We start from the raw sequence: 27,758 nt of genomic DNA, 5'->3' as shown, positions 1-27,758 counted from the left end.
CCAGGACCATTAGGAAGCAGGGAATGCCTTTCATAGTTATAAGAGAAATCGGCAGCAAAATGTTGCAGTATGGAGTGTGCCCGGTCAGCCACATCCTCTTCCAGGATACTCCATTCCATTCTCCACTGCCCCCTTTTTATCCTCACAACAGCTCATCAAATTTCTGTGCTTGTGGCACTTGTTCTGTTTTGGTCCTCCCCCCACCTCAAATACCTTGAGGGTTTTCCTCCTAAATAAAATCTTTTGTACTTTTGCAAGCCTCCTGATGATACCTTTGCTTTGAGCGTGATTGCTACAATTGTGGCTGAATTCAGGACCCATGCTCACATATGAATTCCTTACTTCCCTTGTGCTCAGTCTCTGCGAACTCGCAGCACGCCCACTTGGTTAGGATCGTCACCCCAAGTCCCCTTGCTAGCCAGCCTTGGAAGTAACCCAGTTGGGAGTTCATGCCTCCTGACGCCCCGTTCCCCGCTTGCTCTGCAGGTGGATTTTAACACGCAACTACAAAGCGCTCTCCAAAGGCACTCGCGGGAGCACGTCTGGCTTCCTGAACATCGTGATGGAGCTGAAGAAGTGCTGCAACCACTGCTATCTGATCAAGGCCCCCGAAGAGAACGAGAGGGAGAACAGGCAGGAGATGCTGCTGGTGGGTAACGTGGAGGGAGCGGGGGGGAGGGACAAGGACAGCAAGGAGGGAGCACATTGGCCCATGTGCTGGTTACATAAGCCTGTGGTGTGGCTGCATTCACTCTTGCAGAGTTGGAGAAGAGTCAGAAAAGGGCAAACCAAACGGTCAAGGGCATGGAGCAACTCCCACTATGAGGAAAGATTGCTGCATTTGGGAGTTGTTTTTTTTTTAGCTTAAAGACAAATAAGAGGCGAAACGATAGACATTTATACAATATGCAGGATATAGTTAAACTCTGGAACTCCCTCCCACAGGAGGCACTGATGGTCACCAGCTTGGATGGCTTTAAAAGAGGACTGGGCAAATTCATGGAGGAGTAGACTTTATCAGTGGTACTAGCCATAGCTGCTATGCTCGGCAGTCATGCTTCTTACCACGGGGGCGGGGGGCGGGGAGTGCTCTTGTGCTCGAATGCTGGTTGATGGTTTCCCACAGGCAACCTGTCAGAACAGGATGCTGGACTAAATGGCCCATTGGCCTGATCCAGTAGGCTCTTCTTATGTTCCCCGTTGCACACAGCTTCTGGACATCTGCTATGTTAAATGTGTAACATTTGTATAGCAGTTTTAAGTGTTTTAAATCCTTCACATGCATTGTCTGGCTGTAATCCATGGAAGAGCTCTGTAACACTCTGTTAGGCTACATTCCAGTAGCCCCACACGACCCAGAGGTTTCCACACACCTCATTTCTTCATCCAGGCAAGCAGAATCACAATGCAGGAATGCTTTCCAGCCATGCAGAAGTACAGGTGAAACTCAAAAAATTAGAATATTATGGAAAAGTCCATTTATGTAAGCAACTGTTTTCATTATCTACTGGAGTTTAATATATGATTTAGACTCAAGACATGCAAAGTGAGATATGTCAAGCCTTTGTTTGTTATAATTGTGATGATTATGGCATACAGCTGATGAAAACCCCAAAGTTGAAATTGTTGATTTGGGGTTCTCATTAGCTGTACGCCATAATCATCACAATTATAACAAATAAAGGCTTGACATATCTCGCTTTGCATGTCATGAGTCTATCTCATATATTAGTTTCACTTTTTAAGTTGAATTACTGAAAGAAACCTTTCCACAATATTCTAATTTTTCGTATTTCACCTGTACTTGAGCAGGATATGTGAGGTCTGTGGCCTGGGGCCAGTCCTAAGGGCCAGATAGATTTTCTTAGAGGGTCATACTTGGCTCCTGGCTCTTAAGTTCTCCACCCCTGCTGTAAATTAATCCAGCAGCATTGTCACCCATATTACAGGTGGAGACACTGAGGCGAAGACAGATCAGCTTGCCTGAATCCCCCCCCCATGTCAATTCACGGCTGACTAGGCGAGATTCAAAGGAGGGATCTTCCTGATTTGTAGGGCTCAGTTCAGGTTGGAAGCGGCATTTGCGAATGACCACCATGTCCCCCCCTTCAGTCTTTAATTAGGAGTAGCGGGAAGCTCATCCTCCTCGACAAACTGCTGAGCAGGCTGCGTGAGAGGGGCAACCGAGTCCTCATCTTTTCCCAGATGGTGAGGATGCTGGACATCTTGGCAGAGTATCTGGCCATCAAGCACTACCCTTTCCAGGTGAGGCTGCCATGGGTGAAACAGGCACAAAGGGGACGGTCTCGGATAAGCTTCAGGTGTGGAAACCAAAGGTGCATGGGAAGAAAAGGAGGGGATGATGCATTTTGTATTTTTATTATTGAATTTATACCCCACCCTTCTTCCCAAAAGAACCCATGTACTCCTTATGCATCAAGCATAGGTCTGCAGAGGACTTCCCTCTGATGATACTGTGGGCATACGGAGACAGTGTAGTTCTGTTTTCGGAGAATCTCGGCTTTTATTTCAAAGCAAGTAAGCTTCTAGTCGTTATGGTGTTCAGGGGCACATCTCAGCCCGGCAAAAGTAGTTTTTAACCGGAGACATTTGCTGGTTTGGCCTGGGACATCATCATCCAGTGATGCTGAATGTTGGAATATTCAGGGTGGATAGAAGAAAGTCATTCTTCATGCAGCACATCATTAAACTATGGAACTCACTCCCACTGGAGGCAGTGATCAGATGGCTTTACAAGAGGACTGGACAAATGCATGGAGGAGAAGGCTATCAATGACTACTCATCGCAAGGCCTGTGCTCTGCTTCCATGGTCGGAGGCAGCAGTGCTTATGAATGCCAGTCGCTGGAAGCCACAGGGCGGAGAGCGCTCTTGGCCTTGGGTCCTGCTTCCCACAGCCATCTGGTTGGCCTCTGTGAGAACAGGATGCTGGACTAGATGGGCCATGGGCTTGATCCAGCAGGCTCTTCTTAACATCCTTATGGGACCCTCTGCACTGAAATCTGCCACTGAGCTTTGCCCTTTCCACGTGGCCTCTTGTGTCTTATGCCACCTCATGTATTTTTTTAAAAAATTAAAATATGCACTTCTACAAGCATTTCCTGGCTCAGGGCTTGTAACGGGAGCTGTGGAGTCACCTGGTGCCTGTTGATGCTTCCCGGGCACCGTCCCCTGTGGCAACAAGGTTATTTTTAATCACTGTTATTTTTAAAGTGTTGCCTTGCTCCAAGCTGGTGGAAGCTGGACAGGGATTTGGGTTTCTGAACCATCCGCTGCAGCAGTACCCAGGGTATTGTGTGTGTGTGTGTGTGTGTGTGTGTGTAAAAGCAGTGATTCCACCAGTGTCCTTTGGTTCAATCACTGTTGTTCTTTGCAGCGCCTGGACGGCTCAATCAAAGGCGAGATCCGAAAGCAGGCGCTGGATCACTTCAATGCTGAGGGCTCGGAGGTAATGATCATTGCGACCTGCCCATTCAGAGGGAGGGCAGCAGCTGGTGGGGTCTTCTGAGGAGAGGCAGCGAGTACCACAAGAAAGGGGATGTCATATTTATCATCTTTATCAGCCAATTCGTCTCCGATAAAAGATGATGGATTACGCCAAAATGGCGAAAATGACCAGGAATATCAGAAACCAGAAAGATAGAAACTTTTAACAAGGAATGAGGGCAATTTATAAGTTATCTAAGAGAACACTGTAAACAACTAAAAGCTTTGGGAGTAATACCTGTAATGTATGAAAAACTAAGGTAAAAAATGGATTTTAAAGATAAATGGAGAAACTATAAGATGCAGTAAAAAAAGTTTGACAATGGAAACCATGAAGGGGTGGATCTAAGGGTTCAGGGAATCCTATATGTTTATGATTATGGTTAATGTTTAAATTCAAATGTATATTGTAAAACTGAATTTTTAAAAATGTAAAAAAAGAAAGAGGATATCGTTGCAAACATTTTGCAAAGAGTTTTTTGAGGGATTGAAACTTTTCCTTTCTATCCAAGCTTTGTCCCTAGCTAGCTGGCCAGATCTTTTTTTCAGCCTCTTATCAGAAACATCTCTGTGCAGAAATCTGCTCTCTAGTTCCCCAAAGGTTTTCCCTGCAAAGGAATATGTGTGTATTGCAAATCACTTTGGAATGCCTCAGGGAAGCCATTGCTGTGCTTAGCGCTGAGGCCTTTTTGTCTCCTCCTCAGGACTTCTGTTTCCTCCTGTCCACACGAGCTGGTGGCCTTGGGATTAACTTGGCCTCTGCCGACACGGTGGTCATTTTCGACTCGGACTGGAACCCTCAGAATGACTTGCAGGCTCAGGCCCGGGCTCACCGGATAGGGCAGAAGAAGCAGGTCAGAGAAAGAGCCGAAGCTCTCATGTTGCAGCCATGGCTGGGTGGCAGCAGCCCCTAAGATTCTGGAATGCCCACAAAGTTCCTGCAGGCCGTTTTCCTGTGTTGTTTTTCTTCGGACATGACAGTTACCTCTTAGTTCTAAATGCCAGTTGCTTTCTTCATTCCGTAGGTGGAGAGGGAGACGGAAAGATAGGACTTGAGGTAACACCAGGGAGAAGGGATATTTTCTGCCCTATTTCAATCATGGAATCCTATTTGCTGTTATTCATTGTTATTATTTAATTTCTATCCTGTCCTTTCTCCCAAGGATGCCCAGGGCGGCAAATATTTAAAAGTTTAAAAGAGGATCGGACAGATTCATGGAGAAGTTTTTAATTGGTTTTTAAAAACAATATGAAGGCCAGTTAAAAAAACACCATTTGAAAATCATCTAATAACAGTCGTGGCTCTCCTGAAATAATTCTGGGAGCTGCAGTTTGTTAGGAGACCCCCTATATTCCCAGAGTTTTCTGGGAAGAGGGATTGATTGTTAAACCTCCCTGGAAATGTAACTCTGTAAAGGGATTAAATAGGGCAGGCACGGCCAAACTTGGCCCTCCAGCTGTTTTGGGACTACAATTCCCATCATCCCTGACCACTGGTCCTGTTAGCAAGGGATGATGGGAGTTGTAGTCCCAAAACAGCTGGAGGGCCAAGTTTGGCCATGCCTGGAATAGGTGTCTCCCAACTACTCTCAGCACCTTTACCAAACTACACCCCCCAGGATACCTTGAGGGAAGCCTTGACCAATTAAAGTGGTATCATAGTGGTTTAAATGTATGGTGCAGATGGGAGCCTTTGTAGAGAGGTAATTCCACAGTTGGCTCAGACCTCTACTTTAGAAGCAGCCACAGTCGTATAGAGCTCTAAGGCATTAAACAAAACCTCTTAAGCTGTTTACATGTGGCACCTCCTTCGAGCTCCTCTGGCTTGCAGGGCAGGAGTCAGGGGCAAAGTAGTAGCTCATCCAGCAGAAGGACCCCTTAGGTTCAGTCTTTGTCACCTTCAGTCAAAAAGATGTTGCGTTTACAGGAGAAAGAAAAGCTTCTGGCTTTCATGCTCTGGGGCAAGAGAGGAACTGTGATCTGACTCTCTGGAAAATGGAGCTTTTATCTGTGCCCCCCCCCCCCGGCAGGTGAATATTTATCGATTGGTTACGAAGGGGACGGTGGAAGAAGAGATTATCGAAAGGGCCAAGAAGAAGATGGTATTAGACCATCTAGTGATACAGCGCATGGACACCACAGGCCGAACTGTTCTGGACAACAACTCTGGCAGATCCAAGTAAGGGGGATGAGGGAGGATGGGGACAGGTTCTCGTGAGGACTACAGGTCCAAACTAACTATTCTCTCTTGGGTGTATATCAGCCTTCCTTGAGATGCTGCCCTCCAGTAGGTCCAACGTCCACTTCCTTCTTGTTCCCTTGCAGCACAAACCCTTTCAACAAAGAGGAGCTGACGGCCATCTTGAAGTTTGGTGCGGAAGACCTGTTCAAAGAGCTGGAAGGGGAAGAGTCTGAGCCACAGGTGAGCCCAGCCGGAAGGGTTTTTGGTTGGCACACTTTGTTAGAGATGGTTCCCCCTCTGAAGGTTGTATTCAAAGCTACAGTGGTACCTTGGTTTTCGAACGTCTTCGTCGACGAACATTTCGGTTTTCGAACACCGTAAACCCAGAAGTAAATGTTTTGGTTTTCAAATGCGCCTCAGAAGTTGAACCGGAAATGCTGCTTCTGTATTGAGTTTTCAGTTTTGAGGCTTCCATATTGAGTTTTCGGTTTTGGAACGTTTTGGAACTCAAATGGTCTTCCGGAACGGATTACTGTATGTTCGAAAACCGAGGTGCCACTGTAGTCCTACCCAGACCAGGCCCATAAATCAATTAAAATCAAATCTTTATTGTTACAGTCAATGACCAGTATTCAACAGACCCATGAAAGTTATTAGAGCTAAGTTAGTTGTGTTCATTAATTTTAGTGGGTTTACTCTGAGTAGGATTAATTTTTGATACAAGCTTGTATGTTTCTATGATAAAAGAGGTGAATAACCACATACTTCCCCATACCAGTTCCCAGGCTGGTGTCCCACAAGGAATAAATTGATTTCATTCTTTATTCCTTCATTTATCGGATTCCTTACCTACCCCTTTCACCTCAAGGTCCCAGGACAGGTTACGATGATATAATAATACATTTATAAAATCAAATGAATCGGTTTATGATCGTAAAACTAGCAAGACCATTCTAAATGGAACGGGGGACTTTAAATTCAACGAAAGAAAGTGGATCCCCCAAAACAAAATATCTTGACTTCCAAGGGGCAGGGTAAAAGAGGTGTGTCTTCAGCATTGGGTGGAAGCTGTGGAACGATGATGTCAGGCACTGTGGGGAGGGAGTTCTAGAACTGTGGGGCCATCACAGAGAAATCCCTCTCCCAGGCTACAGTTGCCAGCACTTCTGAAGATGACAGAGCGACACTTAGGTACTCCTCTGCCGGTAGCCTGGGAGGGCCTGTAAGTGGGAATGGAGACCTTTCAGATATTTGGGGCCTTAGTAGTAGTTGCTCTGTGAGCAATGCAGAAAATTATTTGTTGTGAATCTAATAATAATATAATTTATTATTTATACCCCGCCCATCTGGCTGGGTTTCCCCAGCAACTCTGGGCAGCTTCCAACAGAATATTAAAATACAATAGTGCGTCAAACATTAAAAGCTTCCCTAAACGGGGCTGCCTTCAGATGTCTTCTAAAAGTCTGGTAGTTGTTTTTCTCTTTGACATCTGGTGGGAAGGCATTCCACAGGGCGGGTGCCACTACCGAGAAGGCCCTCTGCCTGGTTCCCTGTAACTTCACTTTTCGCAGCGAGGGAACAGCCAGAAGGCCCTCGGCGCTGGACCTCAGTGTCCGGACAGAACGATGGGGGTGGAGATGCTCCTTCAGGTATACTGAACCGAGGCCGGTGTTGAAAGGGGCACATTACTCTATGGTCATACCTTGATTGCCGAATGCCTTGGAACTCGTATGTTTCGGCTCCCAAACCATCGAAAACCAGAAGTGAGTGTTAGGTTTTCAAACGATTTTCAGAAACTGAACGTCTTGTGTGGCTTCTGATTGGCTGCAGCCGTGCCTTGGTTTTCGAACAGTTCTGGGAACTGGGAACTCCCGGAACACATTCTGTTCAAGAACCAAGGTACAACTGTACTTTTGAAAGAAGCAAAAAAACCGGGTGTCTTTGCTTTTAGAAAGTTTGAGAAATGCTGGACAACGCTATCCCATCTCCTTCCACTTCTCTAAAGCACTGAGCACACTTCTCCCACATCCCACCCCACTGAGTTCATTCTTACTCAACATTCGGTTATTGCAGATTCTCTCTCGTTTCTTATGGGCTGTGATTGCCTCCTGTCTTCCCCACCCCTTCCAGGAAATGGACATCGAGGAAATTTTGCGCTTGGCCGAAACCCGAGAGAACGAAGCGTCCACGAGCGCCACAGACGAACTTCTGTCTCAGTTCAAGGTATGGACCTGTGTGGGTGGAGCACAAAGCAAAGTTAGCATGTTTTCAGTTATTATTTATTGAATTTATATCGCAGCCTCCCTCCCCAAGGAACCCGCGGCAGAGGATAAAACAATTTAAAAATGAAATGAGAGCATTCTCAAATAGGAGCCTAGGGGTGAAATATGACCAACCCTGTGAAGATGTGATGGTTTCAGATCTTACAAGAAGTACCAGCACAGATGGCAGAAAATTTTGCCAGTGGCTATAGAGCAATGGTGTCCAAACCTTTTTCAAAGAGGGCCAGATTTGATGAAGTGAAGGGTCGTGAGTGCCGACCAAATTTTTAGGATAGAAGTTGTTGGGGGCCAGATTACCGTAAGCCCCCAAAACGGATTTTGGATATGCCTGCTTATAGAGGTTTGCATTATTGCCAGAGGCTAGGAGTGTAGGGAGCAGCCTTGTGCAGGATGAGACCATTGATCCACCTAGCTCAAGGCTGCCTACCCAATGGGTAGGGAACCTGTGCCCCACCCCCACCCGAAATGGTTGGGCTCCAGCTTCCATCTGTCCCAGCCAGCATAGGCAATAGTCAGGGAAGGTGGGAGCTGCAGTCGAGCGTCTCCTGCAGGGCCGCAGGGTCCCTGTCCCCAGTCTACACATCAACTGGAAGTGTCTCTCCAGGGTTTCAGGCTTGATTGCCAAATGACTTCAGCTGGTTCTGAGTCATTCTTCACCCGCCTTGTAAGAACGCTCCCCCCACCCCCAGGAATAAAACATCCCATGGGATTCAAATCCATTAAATAAGCACTAATGTAGTGGCAGATTCAAAAGTCCCTTTGTGACAGTCACACTTTACACCTCTTCTGAGATTATACAACCTTAGATTAAATAAGAATTGTACAATTATTCAGTGATAATAATTTGGGGTGCATTGAAAGGACCAGTGTACAGTGGTACCTTGGTTTACGAACTTGATCCGTTCTGGAAGTCCGTTCTTAAACCAAAGCATTCTTTAACCAAGGCGTGCTTTCCCATAGCAGCGGGGGACTCAATTTACAAATGGAACACACTCAACAGGAAGCAGAACATGTTCTGCTTCCAAGGCAAAGTTCACAAACCAAAACACCTACTTCCAGGTTTGCAGCATTCTTAATCCAAGTTGTTCATAAACTAAGCTTGTTCTTAAACCAAGGTACCACTGTATATCTCCATGTGTTGCCTTTTAGCTAGATTAACTTCCTTCTGTGCATATTTGTATGAGCAAATGATTTGGAGTGCTCCAGCATCCTATTTTGGATGGACTTGAGTTGTGTTTTCCTTGAAGGTCCATTGTACATAACAGAATTTGCACACAACAGCCGTACCTTGGTTGTCGAATGGAATCCGTTCTGGAAGTCCGTTCAACTTCCAAAACATTTGCAAACCAAGGCGGGGCTTCTGATTGGCTGATTGGCCCCGGAAACAATGCTGACAGCTGAAATGGATGTCCTGCTTCCAAAAAACGTTTGCAAACCGGAACACTTACTTCTGGGTTTGCGGTGTTCAGGATCCAAAACGTCCGAGTACCAAGGCGTTCGACAACCAAGGTACGACTGTATTCCCTAGAAACCGAACCACTTTGTGTTTTCAGTGTTCCTAAATGCTTTACTTCAGGGCATTCAGTGGTGGGTGGTCTGAGGACTGTAAAGACAGGGACCCTGCTGCAGAAATAGTAAGGGGTCTTTCACCCTCACCACTATGTTACTGCTTGAAGCGTGGGAGGCAAAGGAGCTGTCTCCACTGGGGAACCATAATTCCTGGGTTCCTAGCTTTCATTTTGAAAGAGAATAGTCTTCCCATTTTGTGCGTGTGAAATTAGCTTTACCCAGCTTCAGTGTTTTACATCGTCCCCACCTCATTCCAGAAAAATTCCTGCAGACGCTCATGATTGTGGCCCAGGTTCAAATTCCTGCACGGTCCCGGTGACCTTGGAGAAGGCATGCACTTGCAGCCTCAGTTTCCCTTTGTCTTCGCGGGTTCCTTCTCACATGGTGTCATTGTGAGGACACACACACACACACACACACTCCATGGGATCGGCTCGAAATATTTTTTAACCTGGTGACGAGGAATGAAACCCGGCGGGTGTTTTATCCTTTGTAGGTGGCCAACTTTACAACGATGGAGGAGGAGGAAGCTGAGCTTGAGGAGAAGTCTCAGAAGGACTGGGACGACATCATCCCGGAGGAGCAGAGAAAGAAGGTGGAGGAGGAGGAGCGGCAGAAGGAACTAGAGGAGATCTACATGCTTCCCAGAATCCGCAGCTCGGCTAAGAAGGTATGGCCAGGGCAGGGCGTGTCCTCCTCGATTTGAACCCAGACCAACCACTGCCATGTCCCAACAGCTCTTGTTGGCTAAGAATGTAAAAAGAGCCCAACTCATTCAGGCCAAAAGTCCCTCTAGTCCCCCAGTGGCCACTCGGGTGCCTTTGGGAAGCCTGCATGCAGGAGCTGAGTGCAGCAACGCTCTTCTTTCCTGCATTTAAGGCATTCACACAGAGCCTGCTGCTTCAGTGAGGGACATACGGCATTTATTTTTCCCTTCGTGCTCTCTTCACAATGTGAGGCGCTTGATAGAGGGACGTAAGCAAAGGCAGGTGCTTGCCCCCAAAGGGTTTACATTCTAAATTTAGGAAGTTGGGGACGTCGGAGGCTGGACTAGGAGGTGTGAGAGAGAGGGCAATGCAGGACTGGAGACAGCAGAGTGGGTTAAACGGGTCGCTTGCAGATTTCAGTTTCCCCTCCTGCAAACTCTGCTTTTTCAAATGCAAAGAGGGCCCCTCATTGGGAAGGAACATGTGAGGCTGACTTCTATTAAACCAGACCATCGAGCTCAGTATCACCTACCCAGGCTGGTAGCTGCTCTCTAGGGGTTCAGACTGATCTCTCCGAGCCTTGCCTAGAGATGCTGGGGATTGAACCTGGGACCTTCTGCCAGCAAAGCAGATGCTTTACCACTGAGCTGTGGTCCCACCCCTTTAAGGATTAAGTTTCCGCTCCTCATGGTTCGGAATAAAGGGCTAATTTGAATAGCAGCAAAGGAAACTGCCTTAAACTGAGTCAGACCATTGGCTCCTCTAGCTCAGTATTTTCTACACTGGTAGCAGCTCTCCAGTCCCAGCCCTAGCTGGTCTCAGATGCTTACCATTGGAACAATGGCCCTTCCTGCACAAGTGGGTCTGCTTTTATAGGCGATAGCCGGTACATCAGAACTCCAGCAGGACACTGGAAGCCTTTCACCCTCCTCATCTGCCAAAATATCTGGGGCATCCTGAAGTGATGAGAGCTCAGGGGCTAAGATACCTCCTGCTGCAAGCAAGCAGCCTGGCTGATCTGTTGTCCTTTCTGCCCCCATAGGCTCAGGCCAATGACAGCGATTCGGATGTCGAGATGAAGAAAAAGCTGCAGGGGTCATCCGGCTCGGAGAGCGAGACAGAGGACTCAGATGACGATAAGAGGCCCAAACGAAGAGGGCGGCCCCGTAGCGTCCGGAAGGACATGGTGGAAGGCTTCACCGACCCGGAAATCAGGAGGTCAGCACTGAGTCCCGCTCCAGCTGCCTGATGGGGTTTCCTCTGCATTTAAACTCATTTTCATTTAAGCAAAAAAGCCCATTTTTATTTTTTTTACAATCCAGAATTACTTTATTTACCTGGCAGCTATTTCCCCTCCACGCAGCCCAGCAAAGTTTTGTGATAACCCTTGGAATTCCAGGGAGATTGTGGTTATAGCTGTCAACCTTCCCTTTTTTGCAGTGGGAAACGGTGCTGGAATAAGGGAATTTCCCGCAAAAAAGGGGGAAAGTTGACAGCTATGGTTGTGGTAATCTTTGGATGGTGGCGCAATCATGATTTGGGAGATGCAGTTAGCAAGATCCCTGACTGCGTTTTGCCATAGTAATGTGACCAGCTCCACAGAACAAGTTTATTCAAGTAGGAATGCACTTGCTGGAACTCTTCTGACAGCTGTTGACCCATTTTTGTGTTTGAATCCCACAGGTTTATCAAGGCCTACAAAAAGTTTGGAGTTCCCCTGGAACGGTAAGTGCTGATCTATTTAGTTGGGGGTGCCAGGGATTACACTGAGGGTACTGTTATTATTTTTTATTTTATTGGATTTCTAATCATGGCTTCCCTCCCCGAGAAGCCCAGGGCAGCAAACAATACATTTTTAAAACAAAAACATTATAAAACAGATTAAAATATTCTAAAAACAATTTTAAAAAATCTTAAAACAATTAGAAACATCTTTTTTATTTTTTATAAGCCACCTTGCTAAAAAAAATTATGATACAGCATTATACAAATACTTTTTATAAATTATAAACAACAGCAATTGCAATTTAAAAACATTCTTCCATCCACTGATCTTGAGGTTGCCACATTATTTGTGGACCACAGATTTCTGGGTAGACTGGAATGTTTTCCAATTCTGCCTGAGAGTTGATAATGATGAAGGCGGACATGCCACACTAAGGAGGGTAATTCCCAAAGTTCCCTGGGAATAAGGATTGACTATTCAAACCACTCTGGGAATTGTCACATTGTGATGAGAAAGGGGTTTTCCCCACAACTCTCCGCACCCTTAACAAACTACAGCTCCCAGGATTCTTTGGGGGAAGGCCGTAGGATGTGGCATGTCATTTCATTATTTTATTTTTATTGATTTATCAGTAGACATGTGGTACAAACCATAACAGAATGATACATGGAGCATATTCAGTATGTAAGTCAAATTAAAGAGATGCAGTTAAATATAGCCAGTTTTTTAAGACGCGTCTACATAGCCCAGGAGTGAGTTATAGGAGGAGTACAACTATGGCTCTCCCTATTTATATAATTTTTAAAAAAGTGCAGACCTGCCTGCATCAAAACTTTAGCTTTGCCCCAGACTACACGTCTTATGTCTGACCAGATGTTCAGATAAAGCCACGTCCCATACATTGAAAAACGATGCCTCTGGCAGTGGAACTTCTGATGATTTCCTAGCGTGGCACTGGGTTATGAACAATCTGCCGCCACGAGGGAGCTGCGTTTCCATTCACTTCATTGTCCTCTTCTCCCTCCTCCAGGCTGGAGTGCATTGCCCGAGATGCGGAGCTGGTAGACAAATCGGTGGCCGACTTGAAACGCCTCGGGGAGCTTCTTCACAACAGCTGCGTTTCGGCCATGCAGGAGTACGAAGAACACCTGAAAGAGCACCCTGCAGAAAGTAAGTGGAGAAGAGGAAAAGGGGATTGGTTTAAAGCACTTGGATCCTCGGGCTTTTCAGATAAGCAACTCAACCCCACCCCTACCCCCCGGTTGCTTGTAGCTGGGATCATCTGTGGCTCTTTCTTTCCAGACAAAGGTCCAGGGAAGAGAAGAGGCCCCACCATTAAGATTTCTGGCGTCCAGGTGAACGTGAAAGCCATCATTCAGCACGAAGAGGAGTTTGCAATGCTGCACCAGACCATCCCAGCGGACCCGGAGGAGAGGGCAAGGTGAGTCTGAAGGTTCCTGGGGGCGCAGGGAAGAAGAGCGCAAGGAGGCGAGCGTGGGCGTAGAGCAGTGGCCTGACTTTCAGCTGCTTTCCAAATTGCAGCTTCGGTTTACCTGTAAATTAATGGGACTCGCTGAGCTTCTGGCTCACCCCTTCATCTTCAGACTCCCAGCCTACTTTCCTTTCTTGAATGAGATAGGCAGAAGAGAATATTCACGAGGGAGCCCTCGGCGGGTCCAGAATGAGCTCCCGCCTCTCAGAAGGAGTGTTCGTCGCATGTTACATTCAAACCAGTGTACCATCTCTGGACAAAGCTAGTTGGGGTGCACAAATAGTTGAGCTGTAGACTCGTGGATATTTGCATGTAGCATTCAATGCATGTAGCTGTGTGCACCATAGTGGAGTTGTACTTGACAGGTGTACACTCTTTCACACACCAACACTTGTACATGTGTAGAGAAGGCTTGCACCTCAATGTGATGGGTGAAGAAGCCTAAAACACTGGAAAGTTTAGATGAGAAAGACACACATTTGTGCCTTTTCTCTCTCTCCCTGTCCCTCTTCTGCTGCAGACCTTTAGGGGCATAGAAAAAGAACTCTGATGTAAAAAGTGAAGAGAGAAAGTGCAGTTTAGTGGTTATAGTGTTGGATTTAGACCTGACACGCCAGTGTTCAAAAATCCCTGCTGAGCCATGGGTGACCATAGGCCAGCCACCCTCAGCCTAGCCTACCTCACAGGGTTGTTGTGAAGATATAGTGGGGAAGGAGGAAAACCATATATACCACCTTAAGCTCCTTGGGAGGAAAGGTGGGATATAAATGCAAAAAACAAACGAAACAACAAAACCTCTTATCTGTTTTTCTGCTCTCCCATTAAATTGCAGGTTCTGCCTGACTTGCCGTGTGAAAGCTGCCCACTTTGATGTGGACTGGAGTGTGGAAGATGACTCTCGCTTGCTCTTGGGAGTATATGAACATGGCTACGGAAACTGGGAGCTCATCAAATCAGACCCAGAGCTGAAATTAACCAACAAGGTACAAGAAACCTCATATGCAGAGGCATGGTTTGCATATATAGTACTAAGCCACGGTTAGTTTCGCCAAAGAGTGGTTTGTTTGCCTGTGCAAACTCAGCCAACAGACTAACTGAGGTTTGTTTCCTCCCAGCCAAATCACAACGTGAAGCCACAATTTGCTGTTGGCTTACAACCTGTGACGTGTTATGGCTATGGTTTAGTCAGTGTTATGTTTGAAACCATAGCCTTGCTTAACCATGGTTTGTTAGGCCATTCCACCCTAGTTGCTCACTAAGCTGTGGAGGCAAAGCTAGCTGGAAAATGAAAGCTTTGGAGAAGCAAGATGTGCCTTGTTTGCAGGTCTGTGAACTTGGTTTGTTGAACGAGCCATAGCTAGAACAAACCATGGCATACTGTCATGTGTGAACGCAGGCAGGCTTCCTCCAAAGACAATTCCAACCCTCCACTGAGCAACCAACCTTAAATCAAAACAAGTAATGGCAATAATGGTGCAAAACAACATCTCTGTAAGTCTGTTCTGCTCAGGGAAAATGGGTATAAGTTCTGTGGTTCAACTGGCAATGTATTTTGCTGTTGACTACACCCCAGAAGGTTCATGGAAAAGCTGGGCAGAAGAAAAAGAAATGAGGAAATAGGAAGCGGAGGGAGGGTTTCTGATTGCTTTGATGCTGACATGGTGTGAGCTTCTGTGCAGGCGGATATTGCACCAGAGCTGGCCATTCATTTATCCTCTTAAAGAATGCTGCCTCCTAGAGCAGAAAACACTGCTCTAGTGTTTGGATTACTGATGGGTGTCCCTATTCTCCCCACTTTGAATTCTTAGTTCACTTCCCCATTTTCTTAGTTGTAGCTTTCTGTATCTTATATTTGGAAAGTAGTATATGTGTGTGTGGGGGGGGGTGTCTTGCTGTCAGACCGTTGCTTTCATTGATGCCCATGTCCTTAAAAACATTTCTCCCCCCGCCCCCTCAAAGATCCTTCCTGTTGAGACAGACAAGAAGCCTCAGGGGAAGCAGCTCCAGGCACGAGCCGACTACTTGCTGAAACTACTCAAGAAAGACATGGAGAAAAAGGACGGAACGAAAGAGGTGGAAGAGGTCAGTTCCACCATGGATGAACTGCAGCAGCAAAGGCAGAGTCACTAGACCAGCCCTTGTGCATTTCACACATCTGACTTGGCACTGCAGTAGTGCACAGGTCAGCTTTCTAGTCCCTGTGGAGGCAAATGCATGCTTGGGAAACATATGGATGGGGCTTTGCAGAATCTCTCAAACCAGAGTGAGGGCTGAATAGGACCCCCAGGTGTTTTAAAGCAGCATATGCCAAGCCTGATGCCTTCTAGTTTGGGCCTCAGGTCATCAGCCCCAGCCAGCACAACTGTGCTTCTGTTAACATCAGCATCATGCAGCCATGCCGCCTAGGGCTGATGTGAGTCGTAGCCGGTCCAGAACTCACAAAGAGGGGCAGCATGTTAGCAGAACGCACCGTGCTCTATGAGGCTCTATATCTCGGTCTGTGTGTCATCTGGGAGGGAAGCTTTCCTTGGAAAGTTGCAGTTCTCCTGCTCTTCACTGATTTCTTCTCCTCTCGCCTTAGACCAAGGTGAAAAAGAGGAAGCCCCGCACAAAGAAAGAAAACAAGTCTCTTAAGGGGAGAGATGAGCATGGGAATGAGGTCTCCTCTCCTCGACACTCAGACAACCCCTCAGAAGAAGGAGAGGTCAAGGTAAGCCCAGTTTGGCAGGTCTCCTGTGATTCCACATGCCCACCTGTGCAATATCTGATGTGCAGATTCTATCGTGTTGAATAATTTTTTATATACAGCTGGCAGATAAAGAATCTGGTCTGTGTTTTTATTTAGATCAGCTTTTTAGCTTTGTAAAAATGTATTTGATATTAATTTTTGTATTCCTTTTAAAATTTATCCGCCCCCCCCCCCAACAACAAAAATTCCACTAGGAGCTGGTGGCTAAGATTATGTTTCCCAGATGCCATGCCTCACCTCAGGCACAGCCAGCAGTACCCCTTCCCCTGTTCAGCTTCTGTAGTCTTTCTCCACTCCCCACAACAATAGCTTTGAAAATCAGGTTTGTTTAAAAAAACAAAAAACAAAAACAAACCCATAATAGCTGTGCACATTAGCCTCATGTAGACTATTCATGCCATTGCTGTTCCATTCAGATTATGGCTTATATATAGACTATAAATTGGCTCTTCAGATGTTTTGGACTACAACTTCCATCATCCATAGCCAGAGGCGTTGTCACAGTTCAAGGATTCATTCCAGCTAGGTAGAAGCATTTAAGGACTGGTGAGGACGAAAGGGTGGGGTGGAGGAGGGGCCTGGGTATTGTCACTAGGGCCCGATACAGAGGCGCAGGGTTCCAAATTCACCACCACCTAACCTGCAATCCCTCAGCCCTGAAATAAATGAAATAGGTTTGATTCCCACCCCCCTCCTGCTTTCCCCCTTTCCTTGCAGGAGGATGGCTTAGATAGCAGCCCTGTGAGAAAGAAGCAGAAGAAAGAGGACAAAGAAAACAAGATAAAACAGACGGCAAGCAGGAAGGAAAAGGAAGAGGAGAAAGAGAGGAGGAAAACGAAGGGCAAAAGAGAAAAGGTACCGGAGATTGTCTTGCCGCACAAGGAAAAGTCACATAGGAATCAGTTTAGCAACCCTGGGTGAGATACTGAGTAATAATTTCTCACGCAGAACTGTATCGGAAACTGCCTTCTCTGGCTTCAGCCTGGCCTCATCTCTCGCCTGTGTGAAATTGCTGCAAATGCCGTGCTTTGTTTTTATGTTTGCCATGCCTCGCTTTGTCTTTTTACAGGCCAAAGGCAGCGATGCCAAATCTGCAGGCAAAGGGAAGAAATCTCAGGGCCCCGTCCACATCACAGCTGGGAGTGAGCCCATCCCCATTGGAGAAGAGGAAGAGGATGACTTGGACCAGGAAACCTTCAGCATAGTAAGTATTTCCTCATGGGGTCAGAGAGGAAGGGGTCCCATTCGTCATTCCAGCCCCGTGTGGTTTAGACTAGTTGATCTCGTGCATCTTTGGGCTTCAGAATTTTTGCAAGCTACTTTATTCAAGTCAGCTGCACGTACCTCTTCATTCATTTATTTAGAAGCATTTGATATACTGCTTTGTATTTCAAGAAACCCTTAAGCAGGGCACAGTAGGCAATGGGGTGAGCAGGTTGGGCTTGTGGCGGGTGGTTTGGACTACAACTCCCAGCATGCATTGGCCAGGGCTGATGGGAGCTGTAGTTCAAAACATCTGGAGAGCACCAGCTATGAAAAATGCAGAATGAATGCTGGAAGTTCTGTCCCATATGTGGTGGCATGAGCACAAATAATCCCGAATTCACAATTTTTCAAAAGATGGCTGGGGCGCGCCCCCCCCCCCCCCCGGCTGTAGGAAGGCAGTAAATAAATCCTCAATAACGTGTAGCTTTGCTCTCTCTGCTGCTCCCCTCCAAGTGCAAAGAGCGGATGAGGCCTGTCAAAAAGGCTTTGAAGCAGCTGGACAAGCCAGACAAAGGACTGACTGTGCAGGAGCAGCTGGAGCACACACGGAGCTGCCTGCTGAAGATCGGCGACCGCATCTCAGAGTGCCTGAAAGCCTACTCAGACCAGGAGCTCATCAAGCTCTGGAGAAGGTAACCATCTCCGCCTACCCACCTGCCTTCCTGCCTGTCAGGCCTTCCACTGCGCTCTCACGCTGATTAGCTACTGAGGTCAGGTTTAAGGAAGCTGGCTTACAACCTTGGCCCACCTAGCTGTGTATTGTCTACCCTGACTGGCAGCGGCTCTTCAAGGAACACCTGTTCCTCATGCAGAAGGTCCCAGGTTTGATCCCTTGGAGATCTGCCGGTCTGTATGGGCCTTGGTGGACCATAGATCTGACTTGGTATGAAGTAGTTTCTTTGGTCACTATACCTTTGGGGGAAAGAGCATCCAATTTGTGTGCAGAAATCCCCAGGTATAATCCCCAGCTTTTTCTGGTAGGGCTTGGAAATACTGCCTCTCTAAAGCCCTGGAGAGCTGCTGCCGGTCAGTGTGGGCAATATTCAGGTAGAAGGATCAGTGGTCTGCTTCTTTTATAAAGAAGCTTCCTGTTCATTTCATTAATTAGACTTATTAGTTGCTCTTCACCTGAAGGTCTCAAAGCAACTTACAGCAAGGACAAGATATACAACGCACCCTGTGCTGTAAGCTACCCTGGCAGAAATGTAATATAGGGGGTGCAAAATGTAGGAAGTTGCCTTATACCGAGTAAGACCATTGGTCCATCTAGCTCAGCATCATCATCTCTGATTGGCAGCAGCTCTCCAGGGTTTCAGGCAGGGGGCATCATGCTCCTACGTAGAGATGCTGGGCATTGAATCTAGGACCGCCCGAATGCAAAACAGATGCTCTCCCACTGAGCTTTTACATTGCAAAATATCAGTTGCTTTGGCTTAGAATTTAGATTTAGGGTTTTTTTTTAATGAAAGAGTTAACGAAAGCAGAGTTTAGATAGTAAAAACATGTGTTGTAAAACAGCTAATAAAATGGAGTAAAAAAAAAATCAGGGAAGGGCAAGGTAGGAAGTCAAGAAGAAACAGGTTAAAAAATGTATAGCGTTCTGGAATATTTTTGGAGGTTTAATAAAAATGATTGGGGGTGGAGAAAAGAATTTAGATTTAGTTTTATAAGAATAAAAAACTATAACATTACTGCCACACACAGCACAGCAGGCTGGATTTCTTAGGTTGTATTTGATTTGAGGTACTGCATGGTTCAGGCCTTGAATGTACAAAGTAATCCCAAAGAGAAGAGATTGCCTCCTAAGCATATTGCAGAGTGTGCCTCTCCAGTCTCAGCTGGGTGATCTCCACGTGGAATCAAGGGATGGGGCCTCATCCGCAAATTGCTTGTTCTGTCAGTTCACTAAAGGGGGGAAATGAAAAAAAATGAAATCCATTCGCCTCCTTCCAGGAACCTGTGGATATTTGTGTCCAAGTTCACAGAATTTGACGCGAGAAAGTTGCACAGGTTGTACAAGATGGCTCACAAGAAGCGGTCGCAGGATGAGGAGGTGAGTCTGAAAAACTGAGAGGGGGGGTGGGTGGGAGAGAGAGAGAGAGCGCTTGGCTCTTGTCACTGAAAGGTAGGATACAAATCTAAAAAAAATAAAATAAGCAAAGGAGATTTGTCCTGTAGAACAGGCTTCGCCAACCTGGTGTTTTCAAGACGTTTTGGAGTACAACTCCGGACAGCTAGCTCTGTGATGCTGGGGCCGATGGGAGTTGTGGTCTAAAACATCTGGAGGGGGCACCAGGTTGGTGAAGGCTGCTGTAGAAAATAGGCGGAGCCCTTGCAGGCCCTTCCACCTCCGTAGTTCTGTGATTCACCCTTAGAAACCAGAAGGAGCCTGGACAAAGCTTTCTTGATTTGGTCTGCAGATTTACAGTGGGGGGGGGGAGGAAGTATTTGATCCCCTGCTAAATTTGCCTGTTTGCCCTCTGACGAAGAAATGACCAGTCCATAATTTTAATGGTAGGTTTATTGTAGCTGTGAGAGACAGAATAACAACAGGAAACCCCCCCAGGAGCCTTTTATTGTGAATTAACTGCCCCCCTCCTCCCCTTGTCGTCCGCAGCAAGAACAGAGGAAAAGGGAGGAGGCCCTGGGAGGCAAGAAACCGTTTCGGTCGGAGGCATCTGGGTCCGGCCGAGATTCCGTGATGTCTCAGATACCTCATGGACCTCATGCTCAGAAGCTCCACCAGCCTCCGTCGTCGCATCCTTCCCAAATGCACGGGCACCAGCGGGAGAACTACAACCACCCAAACAAGAGGCATTTCAGCAGTGCAGGTCAGAGACCAAGCAGGAGCCCACAAAGAGCCTCCTCTCCTTATTCCTCTGGGTAGAACTTATCCCTCCCTCCAGATTGAGTGGATGGCCATTGCTCCCCAACCTGGCTTCTTCCAGATGTTGCTCAAGTCCTGTCAGCCTCAGCCAGTATGGCCAGTTAACAGGGAAGATCCATCAGCCTCCAGGCTAGACTACTATAATGCACTCTATGTGGGTCAGCCCTTGAACGCAGTCTGGAAATTGCAACTAGTGCGAAATACTGTGGCAAGAATGCTGGTAGGGGCAGGAGGTTCTGAGCTTATTATTGTCCTTTAATATATATATATATATATTTTGCCTAAAGGTGCCTTCAGGAATCTTTTATTGTAAAAAAAAAAAAAAAGGCATTTCAGAAATGGTGTTTATTTAGCTGTATACCGCTTAAGGGAGTGGGTGGCACTGTGGTCTAAACCACTGAGCCTCTTGGGCTTGCTGATTAGAAGGTTGGCAGTTCTAATCTGTGCGATGGGGTGAGCTCCTGTTGCTCTGTCCCAGCTCCTGCCAAAAGCACTTGAGCAACATCGAAAGCACACCAGTGCAAGTAAATAAATAGGTACCACTGCGGCAAGGAAGTAAACAGCGTTTCCGTGCACTCTGGTTTCCGTCACGGTGTTTTGTTGCACCAGAAGAGGTTTAGCCATGCTGGCCACATGACCTGGAAAGGTGTCTGTGGACAAATGCCAGCTCCCTCGGCCTGAAAGCGAGATAAGCGCTGCAACCCCATAGTCGCCTTTGACTGAACTCAACCGTCCGGGGTCCTTTACCTGTAACCTTATACCGCTAAATGCAAAACAAGGCTTATAAGTGCTTCACAAAGTATAAAAGCCTATTATACATTTTGGCTTATGGGATTGTACGGAGGAACAGGCAGGCTTTGTACAGTCCATTGTGACAATGCCCAGGACTGATCTGATCATGGAGAACCCCGCTGCGCATCAGCTTCCAGGGACCCCTAGGGATCCTGTCCTGCCCATTCAAGGGCGTTTCGTGAAACCAAGTTGAGCCTTCCCCTCCCTTCCATTTGTGCAGATCGAGGCGACTGGCAGAGAGACCGCAAATTCAGCTACGGCGGCAACAGCAACCAAGTGTGGGGTGGAGAACGGCATCATCAGTATGAACCGCATTGGTACAAAGAGCACCACTACGGAGACCGCCGGCCGCGTGGCGAGCCTCGTGGTGAAGCTCGCAACTACCGGCTGAACAACCCGAGCCGCAAGCGGCCGTATGAGCAGTACAACAGCGACCGAGATCACCGGGGCCACAGGGACTATTACGACAGGTGAGCCACCAGCAGCAGAACTTGCTTGGGTAGCCGATTCCCTGCACTCGGGCAACCAGGCCTCTCCAGCTCTGCCCTGAGCCGTTTCATGTCCTCCTCGTCCCCATGACTCGCCACTAGGTGGAGGCCTGGCTTTGTTGAATGAGGTGACAACTTAATTTCTAGCCATGGCCCAGCATTGAGCAGCGACATCACAGTATTCCAACAAAAATGGGAGAAACGGGAGTGGAGATGGCTAATGTTCGCTTATTCATCCCACATTCAGGACGGAAATCAATCCAGTAAATACAATCTGTATTCACTGTTGTTTTTGTTTTCAGTTCACAAACCATACGCAGTTGATTGGTAGTAGTAGGAACAGTTTTGTTTAGCTGTAAGCCAAAACAGAGAAAAAAGACAGACTTGAGCCACAAACTTGGCTCTTAATTTCCTGTCAGCCAGTGTAGTAGAGAAACATACAAGGTAACATCATTTTCCTTGTCTGACTGCAAAAAGCACATGCACTCACTTGGTGGAACAATCCCCCCCCCCCCCCCGGTCGCTAAAGACAAACATTAGATTACTTTCCCCCCTTTATGCACTGAATTTCCTTTGCATTGAAACGAGCAGGGTGGAATAACGTCATGACGCTGGAATGCATTTACATAATTATGTAAGTCGCGTAATTTCACCACAGTCAGACAAATAACATGGTTCTGGGCAGAAGGCGACTTGCAGTGGACTGGAAGCAGTGCTGTGTATAGACCAGCAATAGGATTATCTCCTGCTCTCAGCTTCCTCCTTTCAATTACTGTGTCTTGAGGAACTTCAAGGGGGGGGGGCAGTCTGAACACCATTACAGAGTGAGGCCAACTGAGATCAGGGGAAGGCAACTTTCCCTTACCACTGGCTGGAACTCTAAATGTTTTCTTGATTAATTGAATGGGTTGGACATAGTCTTGCTTCGGGAGACATGGAGCCCTCCTTTGGACTGTGTCCCTTTTTCTCCCTGCACTTCCTAAAAGAGGCGAGGACAGAGCTTGTTGGGGACTAGGGGACTGCTTTTTCCCACACACCCTGCCCCAGGTCACTAAGAGAAAAACAACTACCAGACTTTTAGAAGACATCTGAAGGCAGCCCTGTTTAGGGAAGCTTTTAATGTTTAATATATTATTGCATTTTAATATTCTGTTGGAAGCCGCCCAGAGTGGCTAGGGAAACCGAGCCAGATGGGTGGGGTATAAATAATAAATTATTATTGTATTATGGTCTGCAGGTGGGTCATTGCATGTGAGTGTGGACCTGTGATTTGCTTCTCTCCAAACGGTGTTTAGAAACCAACTTGGTGCCCTGCAGGTACCTTGGCCTATGGCTGCCACCAGCCCCGGCCATCTGGGAATGGGATGTTTCCTCAGTCCCCACTTCTAAGCTGACTGCTCTTTGTGCTTGCTTCTGCCTAGGCATCACCACGATTCGAAGCGACGGAGATCAGATGAGTTCCGGTCTCAGAATTACCACCAGCAAGACTTCAGGAGGATGCCTGAGCACAGGCCTTCTATGGGCTACCATGGCCAGGGCCCCTCAGACCATTACCGGCCTTTCCACCTGGACAAATCACCGGATTACAAACAGCTTCTCCCCCCTCCTCATTCCCAAGTCTCGGACCCTCGCTCCCCACCCTCACAGAAATCCCCACACGACACAAAGTCCCCTCTAGATCACCGGTCACCCCTGGACAGGTCATTAGAACAGAAGAACAATCCAGATTATAACTGGAGCAGCCGCAAAACTTAGAATTCATGGTTGGGAGGTCAGAAGAGAACCTCATCTGAGGTAATTTGGCCTGAGGTAAAATGGCAGCTGCTGTGGTTTGTAACCAGAGACTCTGAACCTGCTGCTGTTGGGTCCTACATTTGCAGAAGGATCATAGGAGCTGGACCAATCGTGGGGGGGGGGGTTTGCCTGGTTTTCTGCCCCAATCTTCCTTAATCCACACACACAGCAGGCAATATTGATTCTAACATGTGCAGTTAATATTCCTTCCTGGGAAAACCAGAAACGAGAATCAACCTGTATGGCCTCGCTGTGGACTCCCACGGACATTTCATGGAACTTGAACCGATGGCTGCCTGAGGCACGGACGGAGGAAAGAGACCTGTATGGCCTCGCTGTGGAGATCCAAGTCATTGGCTGGAATGGAGAATGGGAATGGAGGCGCTGGCCTGAGTGGGTTTGCACCTGTTGAACGGTGGAGGTTTAGCATAGGGGTGTGGCTGGCACAGCCTTTCAGACTTGCAGGACTTGAACATCTCCAACTGTAGGTGCCCGAGACTTGCATATATATCCAAGTCTCAGGCACCTGCAGTTGAAGATGTTCAGGTCCTGTTAGTGAAAGGCTGTGCCCGCCACACCTCTATGTTAAACCTCCACCGTTCAACAGGTGCAAACCCACTCAGGCCAGCGCCTCCATTCCCATTCTCCATTCCAGCCAACGACTTGGATCTCCACAGCGAGGCCATACAGGTCTCTTTCCTCCATCCGTGCCTCAGGCAGCCATCGATTCAAGTTCCATGAAATGTCCGTGGGAATCCACAGCGAGGCCATACAGGTTGATTCTCATTTCTAGTTTTCCCAGGAAGGAATATTAACTGCACATGTTAGAATCTGTATTGTCTGCTTTGTGGCAGGATTGAGGAAGTAGCACTGGGTTTGGATCCTAGTTAGGATGAATTATTGATGGATTTGGGAATGGGGGAGGAATATTATTTCTGGGGTCCATTCCCAACATCTGCACGGCAGTATTGTCCCCCACCCATCTTCTCCCAATATCTACAGGCTGGAAGGACTAAGCTGTGGATTTCTGAGGGGGAGGGAGAAACAGAACATTAACCCACCGGGTAAAAGAAAAACAACAACCACCAGTTATTGATAATTAATTTATATTTGTGACGACAAGAATCGCCACTGTCCTAGTGATTTCTGATGTAAATATATTTGTTTATAGAGTATGTATTAAAAAAAATTCCTACATTGTAGGCTGTACTTTGGATTCTTGTATATTAAAATGTGACATGGACATTTTCAGAAATCGGACTGACTACTTGTTTTCTGTTTGTTACCCTTGAAAAAGAAGAGAGGGATTCTGCCGCTGCGTGATGAGTTCCTTGTGTCAGTTAGTTGGACAGTTTTGAGGTTTGGCTTATCTGGACTGATTCCAGGCTACAGTGGACATGCCCAAACACACTCTTACATGCAGTCCTGCATGCGTGCGCACACGTTCTCGCACACATACCCATGAAGCACTCGGCGAGGGAGAGAATGCTCTCTTTCCTCAAGTTCCTTGGAGGAAAGGCAGGATGTAAATCTTGGTCTTCCTTGCTACTTCCTGTGCAGAAAATGCAGGACAACATTTTTCTGGATGAATCTACCGTGTAGGCACACGTTTTCCAAAACGAGGCTCGCCAACTTCACTGAAAACCTCATTTTGTGTGCACATGTAACAGCGGGATGATGAGCAAGGGGTATCCTATCTGCCAGAATCTTAAAAAAAAATGGTCCTTAAATCATTTGTCAGATGCTCAAGCTCCAAGTTGCAGAATACTGTATTCTTGAATCTGACCTTTTCATCAGATCCTGCACCGACTCACCATCTGTGTTGCAAGCACTACGTCTGTATAAAGCTTGCCTGACAAATGACCTTGCATGGGTGTTGTCTCCTGGCTAGTATCTGAGCAAACTGATTCAGTTCCCAGATGCTGAAGAGGCTTGTACATAAATACGCTGCAATTCAATAGATCAGGACGGAGAACCTCATTGGAATGGGAAACTTTAGGCTCCAAGTGTGGCCTCCAAGTCCATCTCTATATGGCCCTCAGAACTCTCTGAAGCGCATGCACATGTGCGCGCACACAAAATCACCCTGCTTTGCACTTTCCTGGGATTTTTTTTTTTTTGCCTGGCTGCCCTGTGTGCTTCAATTCTAACACCGCTTTTTGCCTGCCAGGATTGAGGCTAGAGAATTGCGGCCCTCAGACTGAAAAACAGCTCGGATGACTTCATTGGGTCAGCCAAAAATGTGATAAATCAATCCGTTGACATAGAAGATGACAGTTACAACATGATGGCATGTTGTATGTCTACTTATGGCAGTGTTTTAGAATCTTAACTTGTTTTGGCATGTCCCAATTCAGAGTTTTAGTTTCCATATTTGTGGGCATTGGCTACCAGGCTTCCATTAAACTGGAGGGAAGTGGACTCTCTTGCTGGAGGTTTTCAAGCAGAGGTTGGATAGCCTTCTGTCAGGGATCCTTGAGTTGTGATTCCTGCATTGCAGGGGGTTGGACTCGATGACCCTTGAGGTCTTTTCCAACTCTACAATTCTGTGATTCTATGGCATTAGCTTTCATGCATCAATCATTTCTTCAGATAACATGGAATGTCACCCTGCATTGACAAGTATATGTAGGTTTAGAGAGGGGCAGACATTAACAGCTTGGAGGGGAAGGGAATGCTTTAGGAGTTGGTTCTTTCTGGCTAGAACTGTCTTTCCACATCACTTTTTGTAACAGAGACTTAAAGGTTTAGTGACAGGATGTTGGACTAGATGGGTCTTTGGCCTGATCCAACAGGACTCATTCTTAAGTGACAGTGGAGCAGCGCTCAGCAGGGGACTAGGATGCCTTGAGTACATCTTGGCAGCCCTGGTCTTTAATCCTCTGCCTTACTTAGCCTCTCCAGGCCAGTGCATTTTACAGAACACACACCTCTGACTTCTGTCCCTTGGGCAGTTGTACATAGGACACTCTGCACAACAGATGGGGGAACTCCACCCCCAACTAACTGGCTTTCTGCCTTCAGAAGGGTTTTGTTTGGTTGTTGGTTGGGCTTGTTTTCTTGGAAACCTGGCTTTGTCGAGACCAAAAGGGATTTACTGGCCTTGCCCTGTTGCTCAACTCACACAGGTGCTTAACTTGCCTGGCTGCTTCCCATCTTCCGTGAAGCTTCCTCCGCTGGGGCTCTGCCTTACACCCTGGGATTCCTCAGAGTTGAGTAAGAGCAGAAACAAAAGCATTTTCATGCAGCAGGTCATTCATGGCGAGAGGACAGGAGAGCCTAACAAAGGATTTTTCCACACCTGTAAGCACTGGAACCAGGAGTGAAATTTCACAGCTGAGACGTGTTCCCCATAGAGACAGATTTTATAATGGAAACACTGACTCAGCCATTTATTCCAAGAGTCTTGGCAAGGGTGAGCAGTCTGGTTTCGCAAGGAGGCCCAGATCTGTAAGAGAAGGGGGGCTATTCAAGGAGGGAGAGTTCATCTGAAACTTGTTGGGTCTGTGGGAGGTATTAAACCCCTGTGTGTTCTTTTGTCATCCCAGTGGTTATTATTAGTCTGGATCACATCCTTTTAGTTCCGTAAATACTCCGTCTAGAAGTTTGGTCATCTTATTCTTGTGATAAATCTCCAGAGGTATACAATGGACATATTTCTCTAGAAACCCAGCATATACATAAGGCCCGTTAATAAGTTTTCTGGAGGTTTGTGGACATTTATCATAGGTGGTGGGCACACTAGTTGCCAGGAATTGCAAGTGGGCAGAGTGCTGTTGTGTTCATGTCTTCCTTCAGGGATTCCCAGAAGCATCTGGGGCTGGTCACTGTGAGAAGATGATGGACTGAAGGGGCTGCTGGCTTGAGCCAACAGGGGCGTTTGTATTCTTACAGTTCTTAGATCACACTTCAGCTGAAACATACTTGGCAAAAGTTCTGGAAATTTTACGGCCGGAACTCTAAAAATTCACTTACCCAAAAGGAATGGCTATGGGGTGTTTTTGTTTTGTACAAAGGGGGATGGAATCAATGCTCCTTATATTTTAGCTGGAAGTTTCAGTAAGCCAATTCACACAGAACACAGGTACAAGCTGACTCTACACATAAACGTTTGTGGGGAAGTGTATGTTTGTTGATCTGCAGACCAGCTAGCAAGTACACAGGTACACAAACTGTACACATGTGAGCATCCCTAGGGTTAGGACAGATTGGGAAGATGTTTCTGTTCTTCGAGAGACCTCACACATCTACACTGCCTGGAGCTGATGGAAGCAGTAGCCCAAAACATCCAGAGACCACTGGGTGGGGGAAGGCAGGC

General features: G+C 47.0%; 1 protein-coding gene across 4 annotated transcripts in view; it reads left to right on the top strand.

Moving 5' to 3' along the window:
• Positions 1-23,582, top strand: part of LOC117057187 (chromodomain-helicase-DNA-binding protein 2-like) — a 65,311-nt gene extending 41,729 nt beyond the window's left edge. For all 4 annotated transcript variants that reach the window (XM_033168039.1, XM_033168038.1, XM_033168037.1 and 1 more), the window contains 22 exons: positions 487-649; positions 2,113-2,265; positions 3,397-3,468; positions 4,211-4,360; positions 5,537-5,685; positions 5,832-5,928; positions 7,819-7,911; positions 10,036-10,209; positions 11,289-11,464; positions 11,930-11,971; positions 13,003-13,142; positions 13,275-13,413; positions 14,297-14,447; positions 15,424-15,546; positions 16,046-16,174; positions 16,931-17,068; positions 17,283-17,417; positions 17,933-18,111; positions 19,433-19,532; positions 20,097-20,310; positions 21,379-21,628; positions 23,068-23,582. In XM_033168039.1, the coding sequence (XP_033023930.1) occupies positions 487-649; positions 2,113-2,265; positions 3,397-3,468; positions 4,211-4,360; positions 5,537-5,685; positions 5,832-5,928; positions 7,819-7,911; positions 10,036-10,209; positions 11,289-11,464; positions 11,930-11,971; positions 13,003-13,142; positions 13,275-13,413; positions 14,297-14,447; positions 15,424-15,546; positions 16,046-16,174; positions 16,931-17,068; positions 17,283-17,417; positions 17,933-18,111; positions 19,433-19,532; positions 20,097-20,310; positions 21,379-21,628; positions 23,068-23,401 (3,301 nt within the window). In that variant the 3' untranslated portion in view covers positions 23,402-23,582. The remainder of the gene's footprint in view (positions 1-486; positions 650-2,112; positions 2,266-3,396; positions 3,469-4,210; positions 4,361-5,536; positions 5,686-5,831; positions 5,929-7,818; positions 7,912-10,035; positions 10,210-11,288; positions 11,465-11,929; positions 11,972-13,002; positions 13,143-13,274; positions 13,414-14,296; positions 14,448-15,423; positions 15,547-16,045; positions 16,175-16,930; positions 17,069-17,282; positions 17,418-17,932; positions 18,112-19,432; positions 19,533-20,096; positions 20,311-21,378; positions 21,629-23,067) is intronic.
• Positions 23,583-27,758: the final 4,176 nt, after the last annotated feature.

The sequence above is a fragment of the Lacerta agilis genome, chromosome 13 (genome assembly GCF_009819535.1).
Source record: "Lacerta agilis isolate rLacAgi1 chromosome 13, rLacAgi1.pri, whole genome shotgun sequence".
Lineage (NCBI taxonomy): Eukaryota > Metazoa > Chordata > Lepidosauria > Squamata > Lacertidae > Lacerta > Lacerta agilis.
This window is presented reverse-complemented; position numbering and strand designations above follow the sequence as displayed.